Consider the following 18,433-nt stretch of genomic DNA (forward strand, 5'->3'; position numbering starts at 1 on the left):
ATTCTGGATCTCAAATGTGAGGCTGATCTGAAATCCACGGTTTGTGCGACATTTTGTCAAATTAAAAGCGCAGTTCTGCTTGCTACCTGTCAAATGGCATTTACAATCCAAACATAGTCCGGAAACGGTTAACACTGGTTTTTATATGCTCTCATATTTGGTAGTTACACAGAGAAAAAAATCATTTAGGTTCGGTTTGATAGTCTTGATCTCATATATGAGGCTGACACAAAATCCAACTTTGTGGGACATTTTATCAAATTAAATGCTTAGTACTGTTTGCCGTCAAAACTCTAATCTGAATGCAAATCCAGAACTTATGTTCCTTTGGCGTCGAGAGGAGATCAGGTCACAGAGTTGGTATCATGCAACACCACCGCAGTTCAAACAGTTTGTTAATGGTGCAGTCCAACTGATGGGAGACTGCGGAGAAAGTATGTGGTTCTAATCGCGTTTCACCTTCACAAGGTCACCCAACGTAGACCTCATCCGCTGCATGGCAAGGCGGCCCCCCAGTCAGCCCCGCAGATTGCCAACTTCTCATATATTTCAAGCAATAAAGTTTTCCTTCAGATGAATTAGTTAAGGAGTTTGGCATTTTTAGCATCTCAACATGTTTGTAGAGCAACTGAATCCGTGCTTATATGCACTGAAACAATCGGAAAAAAAAAATAAAAAAATCTCATGGCACATTCAGTTGTATATTTGAACCTGAAAATTTTGCAGAATCTGCAAATTGTGCTCAACAAAAGGGTGTGCAGAATTTCACATAGTTAAATGGGAAATAGAGAAAAACACTGTAAGCCACTGATCCCGTTACTTCTGGAAGATGCATGGCCAACTGGTCTACAATCTTCTCCCCCCAATCTTACTGAATCTTCTCGCAACTCCAAAGATCGTTGCCTTTGTCAAGAGCCTTTGGTCGAGACTGCAGGCAAGAACCACGGCGCTGCCAACAATAAAATATTTAGGTATATTTATCCGCCATGCCTTTTTTGGGGTTTCTACTTCTAATTGTGATGACTCCACCAGTTCCATCGGCCTCGAATAATTTGGATCAACTTTAGTGTTGATCTGCGCCATCGCCGCACATCGGGAAAGTGGTTCTCCTCTCGTCCTTGCAGCCTGATAGGCCCTGAGACCTGGTTCAATCTTCCTGACAGCTCCCCACATTCCTTGACGAACACCAAGCTTGGCAATTTCCCATGGGATCCCCATATCTTCGTGATGAAAGAGAAGCACTTCGCACGCGGTTAATTGCCCATCCCCTCTCCTGGATTCCACTGTTGGAAGGCAGATGAGCATTAGACCACGGGCCACAAAAACATTAACTGGTGGTTAGGCAAAATCAAATAAGAAATTAATGCAAGTAATTAGCTTACCAGCTCGAATACACCAACTTGAATAGTACAAATCCACCCGCCTTGGCTTGTTACGCCTTGGTAAGGAGGGGTATGCTACTCCCTGCAACATCAGTAGGAAGCCTCATAAGTCATAAATAAGCAAATATTATGCAGGGTGAACTGGAGACAACTGTACATGATATATGAGACGGGTTAGGACATGGTCTCAGTGTTCAGCTCTTCAAGCAACAAACATCAGTATTCGTTACAGGAACTCCTAGGAAAACAATTAAGGAAAAAAATTCATCTTGATAACTGTGACTTGATTGGTTGCCCAGAACAACTAAAGCCACAGCAATTTTTCCCTTTTTTGCCTCTCCTTTTTCCTTTTCATGCTTCTCCCAAACTTGGCAGTTCTGGGGATGGAGTTGGAACTCCAATTGCAGTTCAAAGTTCAAACTAATGTGCAAATACAGGTACATGTTTTGCAAAAACCAATAGAACAAATACAATCCAGGCACAGAAAATGCATTGCATGTTCAATCTTATGGCACCATAAGAGAATAAGAAAACAGTTACACTAACAGCAAATATAGTTTCTTGCAGTCAACTCATAGCAACTGACATTGCAAGAAAATCTCAAAGCATAGAGAAGAATATGGTCCATCAAATGCAGCTGCCGAGAGGCAATCGGTGTCAATATGAGATCTTACTGCAATATCTCACAAGTCAAAACAATCTTAGGATTGCAAAAATGCTTTTCAAAACTCTCCTAGTGACCCGGCCAACTCCAAAATCTAGATCACAGTCACACACAAGTTCATAGTGTAGTTGCCAATTAATACGCAAAGACACACTTCTTCCTCCCATAACTGGTAAGGCTTCTCCCGTTAATGTAGTGCATCTTCTTCGGCAATTAGCATGATTCCACAGATAGGGATGTTCATCACATAAGATGAGAAAATTTATACGCTACACCACACTAGAAGCAACATACAGCTACTTGAATTTTCAGCATAAATGTAGTCAAGGTGTGGGGAAATAGAGCATGCCAATTGTTTTCATACCTTTGTCACGCAGTAATATGATCCTCCTGATTGCCATATTCGGCGGCCTATGATGTATTCTCGGTCACTACAGAAGAAAGGGAACTGCCAAAAGTTGCAACCCATATGTGAGAAAAGAAGCACAATTGCTTCAGAAAGTGAAGGAGACTAACAAGTACATGGAAGGCCTATCTTTCTACCTTCCTGACCCAATGAACAATCATAGTTCCGGTGTCCTCCCATTCCTCCAAAGTCGCAGCATTTGCGAGCATGTCATCCCACTTTACCCTGAATTCATCGTCCCAGAAAAAATCCCTCACCAACTCTGGTGTAGCATCTTCATAAACAGTCCGGCTACGGTATTGGGGAGGTCCAGTCTAAATTTTGGCAAAAAAGACAGAAGAAAATCAACCCAGTTAGGCAACTCGGGGACCAACCTATTCTCCAGTTGAGATTCAGTAAAAAACAGAGCATTGCCTGCGGATCCCTCCGCCATGCCTGATACGTCATCGTCGGAGTTTCCCGGTCCATCATTTCATGCCAATCTGGACCTCCATCCCTCATCTCAACCAGCCGCCATAGGTGCTCAAAGTCGCTATCATTCACAACAGCCGATTGGTCTTTCTCTGGACTGTATCTTGCAGAGAAATGAAGTTACAAATGCAAAAACTACGAAAAAAATCGGAAGCGAAACCACCCGAATCCCGCAAAAATACCAAATCCCGGCTATGGAAAAGGACAATTACGAGGAATCCCCAGAATGAAGCAACCGAAAAGCATTAGAAATAGACCATAACTGAAGCAAGAGAAATACCTGGAATCCATAACCGCCGATGAACTCCCCTCTGACGTACCCTCTGAAACCCATGAATTGCAACTGCTGCACTGAGGAATCGAAGAACCGGAACTCGCCGACGAGCTCGAATCGAACACCGGCTGCTGCTGGATAATCTGACCGGCTCTCCTCTCCCTCCCGCCCCTGCCAACCGCCACCACTTTTTCCACCCATTTGGGTTTCCACATCCATCCCACCAAAAGCCCTACTGAGACCGCCACCCACAGCGGAGTAACGAAGGCGAAGAGGTCCCAGAAGAACCCATTCGTGAGCACCATCTCAAGAACAGCAGCCATGAACGCGAAGAGAAAATCGATAGAGGTGGGTGGTACGCCTCTCTGTTCCTCTTCCTAAGGTGAAGGTTTGGGGAAGAAGTCAGGCGAGTCCGCCGAATTGCTGACCGCCTACATGTGAATTGGACTCGGAGAGGCTCACCGCCTTGACCTCAGCCATTGCCCCTGCTGCTAGTCATTTTCCATCCGTCACACGACGAAAACCGGCGGCGAAAGAAGGAGAAAAAGACGATTCAGGCCACAAGCGAAGTAAATGAAGAGACGTCGTACGAAAAGCGACACGAAGAGGCTACAAAATGAAACAGGAGGCTCCAATAGTTCTTTACGTACATCAACAATTTCGTAAGCATGGTTCACAAGTTTCTAGAAAGCAATCTAAAAGCAAGCAGCCAGGATTTAAAAAGAAGCGAAGTTAGTCCATCGATAACCATGGACTGAGACAAAGATGACTATTTTTATGTTATTCTTAAGTGTTAGTTGTCATTGGTGTTACGGACACGGCCCTCGGAGTTCCTCGTTGTCAATTTTTATTCTCTCTATATTTTGACTGTGTTTGCGAGGGGAAGGAAGACTTGCAGGAGAACGTTTATCACGTTGGACGGTGACGCGACCACAAAACCTTTTCAAGAAGCAGCACTTTGATCTGAACCGACCGGATGGAGGAGCCACCGACCGGGCGGTGGAAGACTTTCCGGCGACGGTATACCAGAAACGATGATGGCGACAAAAGGGTTGATACCATATTTGACCGGTCACCGGATGCAAGTTGATGAAAGTTCGGTCATTAAACACTACTCACAAACATTATAAAAAATATTCTAGTTGAAGGTTTGATCACTTTTTACCAAAGACGGAGTTAAGAGGTAGTAAGGAATGGCTAGCCCCTCTTAATTCTTTTTAAATTAACATGTAAATTTTTAAAAAAAATATTTATATTATATAAAAATTTTGACTAGTAACATTTCGACTCTTATCAAAATTTTGAAACTATAATTCAACATCCTTCAACTTCAACTTTCCATCCAAATTTGAAAACTATGAAACAAAAAAAAGAAAGGAAAAGAAGCTTTGGCCTCTTCAACATATCTAATTCTCCATGTTTTTTTATTGGCTTCAAAGCGTGTAATCGCCAAAGCCTTAAGAATTAGGAAAGATTTGGCGGCACACGTAAGTGCATGCCCACCACACAGAAGTTCATGGTTCTGCTTGGATGCTCATCAATGCGTCGCGCCGTAGTTCATGATCATGAAATAAGATTTGCAAGCAAAATTCGCCTCTGTTCCTGCACAAATATGCTGGAAAGAATTACGCGGCTGCGATCTGGTTTGAAGGTTTTATTGTTCTTCATTATACTGAATCTAATTTTAACAGGTATTTTGGTATTCCAAATTCAATCCCATTTACAAACCTAGTGCTCAAGATGAACATTTTGTTTAAGAACACTGAAATAAATTGTGCGTGCGTGAGAGAGATAGAACTATAAAATTGAGAATCTTATATCAAAATTTAGGGACAAGAAGTCCCTTGGTTACAATAATTTGGGGATAAAAAGTCCCCTAGTTACAATAACAAAAGAGAGAGAGAATTAAAACCCGTTTTATTTTGGGATTAATTTTTTTTAAGATTCACAAACTTTAAGATGAGGAAGATAGAAAAAGCAAAATGCAGAAAAGTAAGTATATAATTGTACTTGTGTCCCAAACACTTGTCGTTTCATCCAATAATATTAGTAGCGATTTCCAAAACTGAGACCACTGTTCTTATCATGGCATTTCCTAATCAAATGAAATAAAGGAATGAATTCCCCTTGGCCGCCAGTTGTGACCAAGCAGGAATTCCATCTATCTACACCATGCTTGGTAGTTCTAAAACCTATAGTCCATAAACTTCCCTTCAAAATAAGTTATTGAAAGGATTTTGAAGAGCATGAAAGCGAAAATATCTGGTAAAATTGATTCATTCATCCTTGAAAAGTGTAATACATTTCAAAAGATGATATTACTTGAGAGTCTTGATACATTTAATTACCGTGTTGAACAGTTCAGATTGTGCTTCTTCTTCGCTCTTTCACCATTTCATGGAAGTATTTAGTATTGAAGTCCCCGTCTTACAATCACTTAAAAAGTCATTTCTTACAATTTTTCTTCTCCTTCAGGATGGCACCCATACATCAGATGTTTGCATTTTCTTGAGTATTTTGGATCCCATCTCTAAGATCAGCAATCTAGTCATTTAACCATTTCTTCCCAATTCTAGCCCAAGATGAGAGCCACCAATTTACTAATTAGTTTTCTTTTTTTTAACATGGGGCACCATTTCGCATTTATTTTTCAACTTTCGTCAATATTTTCATGCAATCTGCATTGTGCATTAAGAAATTACAGAATAAATATACAGATAGTTGGTTAGGGTAGGGGACATGTAAACGGCATGTCTTTGCTTTGATTCATGTGGATGATATTCCTCTACATTGCAAAAAGTGGGACTGTTCTGTGAAGCTGAAGCCAGCCGCTGCATACCGATGTTCTTATGCCAAGGTAACGAGATTTTTTTTTCTTTTTCTTTTTTTTTGAGAGAGGGGAGGAGCGCGTTCAGGCATTTTTGAAGGCAGTGGGTTGTTAATCTCTCATATACCAAAAAAAAAAAAACAAATTTCTCAAGCTGGATTTACTAATTGGTGGGAAAACGAGAATAATTAATGGACTGCAATCAGATATTGATATTTGCAATCACTTGCCCAGCCAGCTCATTGTGTTCTCTTGCCTTGTGCTATTGTTTGTCCATGTATGTGTGTGTGTATATATATATATATATATGACCGTTTTTTTTGTAATTCCACTGCCTAATAAACGTAATAAACCCAACCCAGATCTTGAAATAGACTTGGACCCTATGGCAAAGAGAAAGGAAAGGAGAGAGGAGCTCGTAGTCCCTCCCCTCTCCCTTTCCCGATCTTCACTCAGTTTCCGAAGCAGCCCTGAACCTTAAGGCAAAGGAAAAGGGAGGAAGACCGCAGGGGAGGGGTGAAGGGCTTCCACCCTCCAAACAGCTGCAGTTTAACATTGAACACACTAACAAGATAAGAACTAAAAAGGAAACTTCAGATAGGTCTTTCTTTTGTGAGTATAGAATAAGTAATGATGGTAGTTGCAGGTTTATGTGGTGCAATCAACCCCTAAAGTTCTCTCTAACAGGCGCCCTAAACTTTTAGCTAATTAACTTCATTTGTAGAAGAGATCAGACAACATGATCTATTGAAGCAGCTTTGCCACTTCATTTTTCATATTTATAGTCTATCTATCTATCTTCTAATCAAATCATGAGAAAAATGTCAACTGCTTTAGTTTTTTTTTTTGTCTTTCACATGGATCATCTACTTGCATTGTTAGAGCCACATCTTGCATCTCAGCTTTCCTATTGCCATTTGTTTGACCTATACCAACATCCTTAATCATGGAAGGCAACTAGCTCCATGAGGTCCAGTGGGTAGTCCTTTTCTTGAAAAGATGCCCCCTCTACTCTTTAAAGCCATTTTCTTAGCTAGAATGTTGGTTTTTCTTTTGTTGAGTGTCTCATCAGCTATCTTCATTTTTTTTTAGTTGCATTTGGTGCTTGGGATCTTTGACCTCTTCTTCTTCCTTTTTGTTGCATCTCTCTCTTTGATGCCATTGTCATACTTAGTCACTGGGGTTCATGAAAGGGTTGGTGTAATGAACGGAGTAGAGGCTGGTAGCGATTGTCATACTTAGTCACTAGGGTTCATGAAAGGGTTGGTGTAATGAACGGAGTAGAGGCTGGTAGGCAGCCAGCCTTTTTTTCAACCATATATAGTGTTAACTTCATGTGCTACAAAATGAGAAGAAAGGGAGAAGAGATACTTTTTGATGTCGTTGTTATAATTAGTCACCAGGTTTCTGAGAGAGTTGGTGCAATGAACAAAACAGAGATTGATAGGCAGCCAGCCTTTGTTTCAAGCTTATGATTGTCAACTTCATATGCTACAAAAGGAGATGAAGGAGAATGAGGATACTGATATGCAAGTTGTAGTATAATAAAAGTACCCCGATGCACCGAAATCAAGCTTGGTAACATAAGCGGATGGTAAAAAGTTGGGGTTTCCACTCTTATATTAGGTGGTAAAATGAAAACACTCCTCCTGCTCACCAAACATATTGAACCAAGTTTGATTTACTTTGATATTGTATGTATGAGTTGATATGAATGAACATAAAAAGGATTTATAGAAAACATTTTACGTCAGCCAAACTAAGAGAGATATAAATGATAAAGCAGGATGACAAAGCCGGAAAAGTGTGAGACATTAAACTGAAAGCCCTACTCATCTCACTAAAAAGATGAGCTAAGGCAAATTGCTACTAAACAAAACAAAAAAGGATGAGAGGTTCAACATCCCAAACTTGAGAGATGGATCTGTGACGGGTACAGGTGGGTTGAATTTAATAAGCTATAAAATCAAATCAATATGAACATGATAAACTGCAGACAAATTTTTATTTGGGTTCTACCCTTTGCCTATAATTGGAGAAAAAATTATAACCTTGTAATGACGCAATTTTTTTTTTCTCGCTGAAATACTGAGAGTGTAATTTGATGGTAAACTGTAATATTGAAAAAATATAATTTACCTCTTCGACTCTCAAGTTAACACAGAATTTTATTTAACAGCTTTCGTGAATATGGATTTTGTTATATAAGACCATTAAAGTTGTTTTTCTTTAAAATTAGTAAAATTGGGATCCGGAAAATAAATTTCCCCAAAAATCTTAAATTCTAGTGATGGGGTCTGGGTCGATCCGATATCCACTCAAACCCAAACCAACGAAATTTCCCCCCACGCGTGGAAACAGGGGGAGGGAGAGTGGGAGGGGACAGGGCACGTTTGCAGGCGTGAAGCCCTAAGACCTCTCTCTCTCTCTCTCTCTCTCTCTCTCTCAGAAGACAAACTAGAAGAAGAAGGAAGAGGAGGTGGTGGAAGAAAGGTAGGCACCCTCGCTCCTTGTCTCTCTCGTGCTACCCCTTATGTGACGCTGCAACCATGTCAATGTCTCAGATCTAAAAGGATGCAACTTGTTTTCCCTTTTTATTGTGATGAGATGCTGAATTAGATTGGTCGTACCATCACAAACAGGACCCCACTGAATTTCGTATTGATGTTTCGTTTCTATGGTTGATTACGAAGATGAAATGCTGAATTTTTGCATCTTATGTTAAAGAAGTCTGTTAGAGACTACACTTCTCGCCTCTATGTTTTGATGGCAGAGTATCCTGTTCCATATATATGATTTAATTGATTGTTTTCGGTAATGAATTTGCAGTTCGGTGACTATGGCAAGTTCAACGAACTCCATGCTATCTTCCTTCTTCCTCTTCACCGTGATGCTGTCACTGCAGGAGATGTATAGAGGAAAACTGGCCTCGTCGGAGTTGTTGACGATACTTGGAGGATTTATGAGTTCCATCCTATTCCTTGTCTTGCTAACAGTATTCATCTAAGGCTTTTCTGGTTTCATCCTTTTAGTCATCTTAAGAAATGTTCTCCTTAAACTTGTGAAGGAACTTGCGTAAGTGTTTTTTTTTTTCTACTAATAAGAGGAAATGATGTCGATTGTTCAAGGATTGCATTGAAAATGAATTTATGCATGCATTTCTGTCAAATAATTTCTCGGGATTCACCCGATTATCCTGATCGTGAGGTAAGATTGCGAAACAGGAACCGGTTTTAAGGAACTTTCCATTTATGACTAGCAGAAACTTGGCAATCTTATTGAACACGATAGCTGATGTGATTTTGGTGTCAGTCATGAATTTAAATCTTCTGACAGTATCATGATCATCTCATAACCAAGCTTTCAATTTTAGATGGCAGAATAGCTTGGTAACTGCAATTACTAGTTTCTTACTAATTATCAACATGCCTCAGTTAAAAGAAGAACCTGCTGCTTTAATTTTCTGACATATAATGTCATGGGTTCTTGACAGAGAATGATGTAGTTTCTATGTCTGTCATGAATTTCGATCTTTAGACAGTTTCATTATACTCCAATAACCAAGGTTTCAATTCCAGATGGTAGAATAGCTTGGTAAAACATTGACTAGTTAGTTTCTTATTAATAAATATAATCAGTGTTGCTCAGTTAGATGAAGAACCTGAAGTTTTAATTTTCTGAAAATATAATGCTATGGATGCTTCCAGTTACAGAGGACCATGTCCACAACCAATGATAGCATCAGTTCTGCAAGTTGTTTTAATGCTGGAAGAACAGCTTATGAACAAAAGGTTGTTGCTTCAATGAACTTGTAAATGGAAGAACAACTAGTTGTACCCTGGAATTGCAAGCTGAAAAAATATCTCGATGGTTTCATTGACTGTTTTATCCATGAATCGATCGATCACGAGGAAAGGAAAATTGACCATTTAAAACTTAGTCTATCAATGCCTTGTGGATAGGCTAGTTTCATCTAACCAATGCCTGTTTTCTGGAAGTTTGCTACTAAGAGTATCATAAATAAAAAATGTTCTGAAGTTGGGATACCGCCTTCGTCTCACTGTTTGACTATGGGTTTATAGATAACATACTTACTGGAAGGCCAAGAAAAAGAATTGATTTGAGCGGGGATTTGCAGGTGGATACTAAGAAACTCTTTGAAGACTGGCAACCAGTGTCTGGAGGAAAAATCTAGCTACAGATACTGGGAGATGTAACGAGAGCAAGTGTCCTGTTAGCTTTTGCTTTTGCAAAAAATTGAGAATCTTTGGGCTACAAATCATAGAATTAAGTTAATGTAAATTTCTTGATATAAAAAAGTGCATAGTTTTTCTCCTCCTTTTATAAGTTTATCTCAAAATTTTTGAATCTCAAGTTTTTCTTGTTATTTATGATGACTCAGTGTATCTGGTGCAAGGCTTGCCATGTCATTTTAGTAATGTTATAAAATGTGTATCTTGACTTATTATAACTATATAACATGGCATTGTGGTCTAATTTATCATAAAATTTACTTATGTATGTTCAAGAGATGCATTATCTGCTGCTATTAGTAATTGATGCTCTTCCTCTGCAGTAAGTGTGTGTCTCTTCAATGTATGCTACATATCTGAATTTTAAAATTTGTTTAAAGCAAAAATTGTGAGTGTTTGCACTTGCTTTTTATAATATTTAAGATCAACAACTCACATGTATTTTACATGCATATTGTGCAACCAATTTTTCATGTTAAGAAAAGCTTGTGTTAATGTTTTGACCACAAATGTGCATGTAGACTATAGAGTTTTCAATTCCACCAAAAGTAATAAACACCATTTACATGGCAATTCTTGCATTTTTGCATCATTCTCTGCTTCTTTCACCTTGTTCATGTGATCCTTTCGAAGTTGATGGAATATCTGCATTACATGCATTGTATAAAAGTTTGTTCTATTTCCAATTTTTCAATATTTTTTGGCAAGCTCAATGCTGAAATTTGTGTGGTTGCTCGTACATTGGCATTCAAGTTGCTTTGTTTGTATGTCTTGCAGTTCATTGGGAATTTTCAGGAATCATGTGGTGTTCGAACTGGATGGGGTGCTGGTAGGTTGCTTTGCCTCACATATTTCTCTTTTTCTTTCTCTATTATAGTAATCTGAAAAATTTGAATGGTTTTGCAGTCATAATCTGAAAATTTGAACGGTTTTGCAGTCATAATCTGAAAATTTGAACGGTTTTGCAGTCATACTAGCAGAGTTCGTTGCACTTGTTGCTGCTGGAACTGTTCATCGTGTTTGTATTACAACATGGTAATTCCGTGTCGTCATTATTTCTTTTCATGGCATGTGTTAGGACAAGTAGTCCAGGGTTTTCTATTTTTCTTCTTAACTGATAATCTGATTAGCATATTGCACAGGTTACAGGGACAGAAAAATTTATGTACTTCTAGCATTATCCCGTTGTTTTAACTATAAGCGCTTGTCTTTTCAAGTTCTCTCCACTTCCATGAATTATCTAGTACCTAACCTCAACAAGCTCTCGATCATGAAATTTTCAAGATATGATGCCATCGAGGGGAAACTCCCAAACGTAAGGACTCTTTGGACCATAATAACTGGTAGGAAAAACATAATAGGCTGGCAATATCAACTCCAAATCCATCAAACAGTGCTCCAGGAAAATGAAAATCTGTGCTTGAGCAGATGGAGATAAAGAATATATGGAGTTACTTCTTCTGAAGAATAATTTGTTTCTCTTTGGCATATTAGTATCAGTAGCAACTGAAGCACCTACTACCCAAACTTTAATTTGTCCTAAAGTCCTACCTTGAGGGTTCAGTTTCTGCGCCCAATTAGTATTACTTCAATCATTTAAAGGTCATGATTATGAAAATGCAAATGAGGTTGATCGCAAACTCTCTCTGTTTAAATTTTACTTCAAAAAGGCCATCCAGGATATCTGTTGGCTTCTTAGTTGATAGATGATAGGTCTTAATTGCTGGTGTGTTTCTATTCTTTGATCTTCCAAGACCAATTCTTCTTCCCGTCTTTAGTTGTCAGACTATGTTTTTATGCTTTGAGCTTAGTTTTTCTCTTCTCTTACTGGATTGGCATGTTTGGCATATATGATGCTCTAATATAATACAGCATTATGAAGCATGTTGTCTTTATGATCATCAAGCTTGATTTTTTGTATATTTACAAAAATTGCACCAAAAACATGATTACTCTGCATTCATGTCTAGTGCCAAACTGAACACTCCATTAACTGAATTTCTTATAAGGGACTTCCATAAGAATAAATGCCTTTGAATTGAGTTTTCCAATTCACTTGGCTAATCTCGGGTTACTAACATGAGGTTTTTGTTTGGTCTCTGCTCATCCCATTTTAAAAGAAATCTGCAAATATTTAGTTTGGTGGGTTTCTGATAGCAGCATTGACTTATTCTGGTTCTATTGTATATTTCAATGCAGCTTCCTGTTCTCAATGGTGTTTCTTTACGAGATAAATAAGCTGTCTGGCATGATTCATGGCAAAGCTGAGTTGAAAGCCAAGCGGTATTGAATTGACACGCTCGTGAAAGTGAATTCATGCCTTTCTGAAGCGAAATGTATTTGGCTGTCGTCATGCTTTGAGGAGTAGGTTAAATGTTTGTAGGCTTTTTCCTTGGAATGATTATTTTACCACTTGTAGCAATTAAAGTATTAAACCATTTTTGGTGATGCAAACTTGTACCTTTGCAAGGTTCTGCTGCTGTCTCCTAAGTTCATGTGCCTTATTGCTATTGATGCTGGTCTAAGAAGAACCAACGATGAATCTGTGGGCATGTCTGAAATATCCGTTCTCATGCTTTTGCAAGCACATTTTTATGCCTCTTTACGGTTTACAAACTCACGTGGAACGGGAGGTCCTGTCGCCTGTGACAGCGGCTGGTCTAAGCCAGTAAGCCTGTTGTCCGACAATCACAGTCATGGGGACTTCACTTTCTCAGCTCGAAAGCTTGCGATAATCCAGAAAAGCTATCAAAAACTTAAATTTGAGCTTAAACCTTATCCCCATTATTTTGATCTCATCGCGAAAACATTAAGCATTTCCAATGTCGGTACTTTTCGTGCATTTTCTAAATTTTTTTTTCAGGATTTTCCTTGGAAACCAAATTTCTTTTTTAACCAGAAGGTTGCTCGCTATAGAGACCGTCCAACTAAAAATGTTTCAAATCATCTAGCTACCAGTTTGGCTTGCGCCTCCGACTAGCAAAATATCTTCCGAGGAGTGGAAACGGATCGAGTTCAGGACGACGGTTTTGTAAATTGTTACTTTCCAAATCCAATTTTGCTCAAACTCTTTATATATGTAGCATATCTGAATCAGAGCCATCTGCAGATTTAGGCCTCGACCTCTTTGATAGCACGAGCTGCATTCCTGAACCCAGTTATTAGCCAGAATTTTGGGCTTATAATGACATTGGAGAGAGGGAGAAAACTCTCGAGATATTGCAACTTTGCAAGGAACCTTTTCTTTCTATAAGAATGGTCAAAATAATTTCTAAAAGATGTTCCTTCTCGTTAACATATAAAAAAAGGTAATACTTGGATGGTGAGTCGGTATATTGGAGATATCTTAAAGATCGAAGCACTTCTTCTTTTCCTCCACTTCAGAGGTAAGAGACTGTTTTGAAATTGGGTTTTCAAACTTGGGTGAAGAAAGTTTGGGTTTTGAAACTTGGGTGAAGAACAGTATGCTCATTAACTAGAATATTGTGGATATTATACTCATCAACTAGAATATTATGGATAAGTATTGTGTATCCACTAATTACAGCACACAAAAATAAGACCCACAAGAATTTCTGACAATCAGACTTTCGTGACCGACGCATAACTATACTAGCGTGAGTCTGCTAGCCGCGGGGCGTGAGTTTACATACTGGAAACAACAAACTTTCGCCGTTATATAGGCTTTGTCAAAACTAGGCTATGGAGACGTTAGAGACTCACGATATTTAAGACCTAGTCTAGGAGCAGATGGAACTGCCTGCCCGGCAGCAGCGGGATATTTGCTTCCCGGCATCACTAGTTCACTACTGCACCACCACTACTGGCCCTGAAGACTGACTCTGCGGTCTTGTTCTGCGCGTGCCTCGCCGATCTTTAGAAGTAGAAGGCGGCAGAGCGGCCTTCATCGATCTCTACCGTCATCATCCGTCTCCCAAGCGCGCTTCTCCCGTTCACCATGGGAGCGCAGGGGGCATCCTCTACCTTCCTCTTTCTTCCCTTCTACTCGCCGTCGCCTCCCAAGCCCACCGCCGTCCCCTTCTTACCCCATAGGTCTTCTCTCCATCTTCCTGCTGCTACCATCTTACCTTTGTCTTTCAAGAGTAACTCTCCTCGTTTCGTCTCCGCCAAAATAATAGGTATTTGTTGACTCGCTCGTTCTTTCTCGTGGGATACTGTAACATCTTCTGTTGTGCTCTCCCTCATTTACTCTGGCTATAATTCCCCAATTGACCATAATTTAGATGAATGGTAGTTGGCTTTATCTTTTGCTTATCCAGATTCTTTTGGGTTTGTGGCTGGCTGGTGCCAGGTTCGTGTTCGTTTCCGCTGGATGGATCCGTTTTCATGCGTCGATCATGTCTTCAGGCGGTTTCTGATGACACGGCAGCAGCACCAGCACCAACAACAAGTTCAAAGGACGGAGAGCCATCTGGTTCACATTCTAATGATGTTGCAGAACTCGAGAAGGAGTTTAATGAACATGGTAATAGCGATAACGAGCAAGCTGAATTTGGGGAGCATGGAGATTCCGATTCTTCCGTCGACGAGAAGATGATTAGAGTATGTGATAAGCTAATTGAAGTGTTCATGGTTGACAAGCCCACTACAGCAGACTGGAGGAGATTGCTAGCTTTCAGCAAGCAATGGGATGACATCAGGCCTCATTTTTATCGCCGTTGTCAGTCGCGAGCAGATGCTGAAAGCGATTCGGACATGAAACATAAGCTATACAGACTAGGGAGGAAGCTGAAAGAGGTAATTGTGGATTGACGGTTATACTGTAAGGTTTTCTGTTTGCTGTTATCATGTTAATGTTTTGTGAAGTTTGTTGTCGATTCACTTGGTTTCTTCTTGGTCTTTAGCTTTTTTAGGGAGCAAACCCTTGCAACTGTAAAATTAGGAAGAATAATATGTATTAGCATATTTGTTGAGCCTCTTAGCAAGAAGAACGGTATATGTCAGGACGGCTTTGTTATATCTTGCTAGTGACTTGGGTGAACACCCTCAATGTAAACGAATGTCCATAGTATTCCATGTATCTATATAACCAAAAGAATCATTGAGGCTAAAAATTTCAACAAGCTGGAAATCCTCACATCTGGGCTGGGTCTACGTTATTGCAAGGTCAATTTGAATTAGTCTATTATTCTTCAACAGTTAACTGCATGGTCTTTCTTTGCCTTCAACTGGGGTGTTTATCGTTTTGTCAATGATTCTTTCAGTAAAAACCCTTCTTAAGACATTCTTTTCTTATTCAGTTTTACATGCAATGTGCTCAGGTGAATGATGACATGCAAAGGCACAACGAGCTTCTTTCTCTAGTTAGACAGACGCCATCAGAGATAAATGCGATTGTTGCCAAGCGTCGGAAGGATTTTACTGCAGAATTTTTTGAGCATATGCACGTAGTTGCTGAATCCTATTACGATAATCTTGAAGAGCAAGATGGTATTGTTCGAAACAATATTTTGCACTTCACATTTTGTTTAAGGGCTCCATCTCCTACATGTTCTCATGTCTGTAACCATTAACGGAAACTGGGAATTCCCATAAAATAGTTCCTGATGAAAGTTGAGCTAAAGAAAAATCAAACTTGTGCATCTAGCATGTCATTTGATCAGCCATAAATTTATTATTATCTTACTTGATGAGTGCCTCCGATTAAGCCATGTTTATGTAAAAGGATTTTGGTCGTTTGGAATGGTGAACATCTGAGCATAGTGAAAGACAGACATCAGTTGGAATGGTGAACATCTGAGCATAGTGAAAGACAGACATCAGCTTTATTTTGGAAAATATGATAAATATGATAAATATCATTCATGTTAGAGGGGGATTTAAAAGTGAGAACATTTGTGTTGTTTTAAAGATACTTTGGCATTTTTTTTACGAGAATACAAACACTATTATGATGAGGACATCAGGTTGTACCCTACATGAATATCAAGGAGAAAGAAAGGTAGTCATTTAAGATGTTTATGAAGTTACTGCTGCCTAGTTATCGTTTAATTCATTGATGGAGACCCTTTTTCCTCTTTTCTTGACTAGTTGGATGAAAATTGAGGATTGTGGCATACACAATAATTCATAAGCATAAATGTTGTCTGCCCTTGTCAAATTGAAATTGATTTGGTAAAAGTGAAAAGAAGGGGAGCTCAATTGCAGCATGCTCAGTTGAGGGAGTTTTTATTGATATGAATATGATTAATAGGAACTAAGCATATGACATGCTGCTTATTGAATTAGGGCTCATCAACCTGCGGCTTACATGCTTAGCTGCCGTACAAGCATACGATAATGCATCTGAAAGTGTTGAGGCTCTGGATGCTGCTGAACTAAAGTTCAAAGAGATCTTAAATTCACCATCTTTGGGTGAGGCATGCAAAAAGATTGATGCTTTGGCTGAAAAAAACCAACTTGATTCAGCATTAGTATTGATGCTTACTAAAGCATGGTCTACTGCCAAGGAGTCAACGATGATGAAGGATGAGGTATGGTAAATGTTCATTTCATATTTCTCCAAATTTGCATGCTTGGATATTAACTGATATAATATAGGACTGCAATAATTTTGAATCCTGTGTTACTGCTTTTTCTGCTGGAGCAAAGTAATAGTAAGTCTACCTCTGCATGTTATAGATTCACACGTTTTGTTTTTCAAATCGAATATTCATGCTTCCTGTGCACCCAAAACATTTTGATTTCTTATTTTGCTGGAATCGTTCTTTCCGTCTAATTTTTGGTGTTCACTGGTAAGTTATATAAAAGTGTATATTTTATCTGGCTTTGGTTTCTGTCCATCATGTTGTTTCAGTGGAATCCGTCTTATGGTTGACTTTTCTTTCTTCCTCCCCACAGTTGACAATTTCTTAAGGTTACGCGCATCACATATGTTACTCACCCTGGACAATTTGTCATGTTCCTCTTTTTCTTTTCTTTTTTTTCAGGTAAAAGATGTATTGTATCACTTGTATGTTACTGCAAGAGGGAACCTTCAGAGGCTTGTGCCAAAGGAAATCAGAATATTAAAGTATCTCCTTACAATAGAAGACCCTAAACAGCAACTATCTGCTTTAAAAGATGCTTTTACTCCAGGAGATGAACTTGAAGGAAACGATGTAGACTGCCTCTACACGTACGTCTCGAGCACACACTATGCAGTTCCTTTGCTTTTGTGAAATCATTAGCTTTTCAGTCACACCATACAGTTCTTTTGCTTTTCTGAAATTATCAGCTCTTAGCTAGCAGCCATTCTGATGTATATCTTGTTGGCTTACTGGTATGTTGCCAGAAAATAGCCGCTTTGTGCGTGATGTCTGTTTAGGGCTGTCCTGATCGCATACCAACAGAGCTTGCAGTTTGGTTTAGAGGTCTTGGAAAAGTTGAGGTCTTATGAGTTTTCCCTTTCCATTTAGGCTAGCCAGATGTTTTCTGCCTCACCTGATATTCTGTAGTAACACTAGTTATATGTTTTTGGTTCTTCTCATCCATTGCTCATGCCTTCGATGTTTCCGTTTCAAATTTTTATTTGCAGAACCCCTGATAAATTGCATACGTGGATACGGACAGTAGTGGATGCATATCATTTCAGCAGAGAGGGCACTCTCATCAGGGAGGCTAGGGATTTGATGAACCCAACGATCATGCAGAGACTAGAGCAACTGAAAATTATGGTTGAGAAAAACTTCATGTAGAAGCAGCTCCACGTCTCAATCATATAGAAGGTGCTATTATTTTCTGGTACAGAATCAACATCGGCATGAAAATGCAAGGAAAGGTGGATTGGAGAACTCCAGGGGTCTTCAAAAGCTTGCGTTTATCATCTGATCTACTGTTTGCGAAAGCGATGGTCGGACTTGTCCATTTGCTGATCTCCCATTTATGCCAATTCACCAGTGCAATTTTCTCTTTTGCGCGAGCACAATGCTTGAACTTGGAAACTTCTTGCTTTAACATAACGTGAAAATTAGTGAAGCTCCCTGACGAATCATCTTTGCCAATCTTGACCACATTCAGAATTACTTTTTGGCCTAACGCAGATTATGGATGCCACTCCCCATTTGAGTCGATTTTGGTTTCTCTCATCAAAGTCGTGTACATGGTTAAACATGGAGGAAGCATGATTAAAATCTTCGAGTATGGCTTCTCTCTGT

At 39.3% G+C, this 18,433-nt stretch overlaps 3 protein-coding genes across 3 annotated transcripts; 2 read left to right on the forward strand and 1 right to left on the reverse strand.

Moving 5' to 3' along the window:
* Nucleotides 1-578: 578 nt before the first annotated feature.
* On the reverse strand, nucleotides 579-3,929 carry LOC116258323 (uncharacterized). The gene is made up of 6 exons (XM_031635413.2): nucleotides 3,204-3,929; nucleotides 2,867-3,020; nucleotides 2,590-2,766; nucleotides 2,411-2,494; nucleotides 1,383-1,464; nucleotides 579-1,283 (listed from the first exon to the last, which is right to left on the reverse strand). Exons 1-6 carry the CDS (start codon nucleotides 3,518-3,520, stop codon nucleotides 847-849), a joined length of 1,251 nt encoding a protein of 416 aa, XP_031491273.1. The 5' UTR covers nucleotides 3,521-3,929; the 3' UTR covers nucleotides 579-846.
* Nucleotides 3,930-8,353: 4,424 nt separating this feature from the next.
* LOC116259670 (uncharacterized) lies at nucleotides 8,354-12,791 on the forward strand. Its single transcript, XM_031637542.2, has 5 exons — nucleotides 8,354-8,517; nucleotides 8,854-9,019; nucleotides 11,055-11,106; nucleotides 11,246-11,312; nucleotides 12,477-12,791. Exons 2-5 carry the CDS (start codon nucleotides 8,864-8,866, stop codon nucleotides 12,565-12,567), a joined length of 366 nt encoding a protein of 121 aa, XP_031493402.1. The 5' UTR covers nucleotides 8,354-8,517; nucleotides 8,854-8,863; the 3' UTR covers nucleotides 12,568-12,791.
* Nucleotides 12,792-13,993: 1,202 nt separating this feature from the next.
* LOC116259746 (uncharacterized protein At4g37920) lies at nucleotides 13,994-18,254 on the forward strand. Its single transcript, XM_031637670.2, has 6 exons — nucleotides 13,994-14,416; nucleotides 14,590-15,035; nucleotides 15,560-15,728; nucleotides 16,527-16,771; nucleotides 17,228-17,415; nucleotides 17,815-18,254. Exons 1-6 carry the CDS (start codon nucleotides 14,236-14,238, stop codon nucleotides 17,972-17,974), a joined length of 1,389 nt encoding a protein of 462 aa, XP_031493530.1. The 5' UTR covers nucleotides 13,994-14,235; the 3' UTR covers nucleotides 17,975-18,254.
* Nucleotides 18,255-18,433: the final 179 nt, after the last annotated feature.

Source organism: Nymphaea colorata, chromosome 8 (genome assembly GCF_008831285.2).
Source record: "Nymphaea colorata isolate Beijing-Zhang1983 chromosome 8, ASM883128v2, whole genome shotgun sequence".
NCBI classification, from domain to species: domain Eukaryota; kingdom Viridiplantae; phylum Streptophyta; class Magnoliopsida; order Nymphaeales; family Nymphaeaceae; genus Nymphaea; species Nymphaea colorata.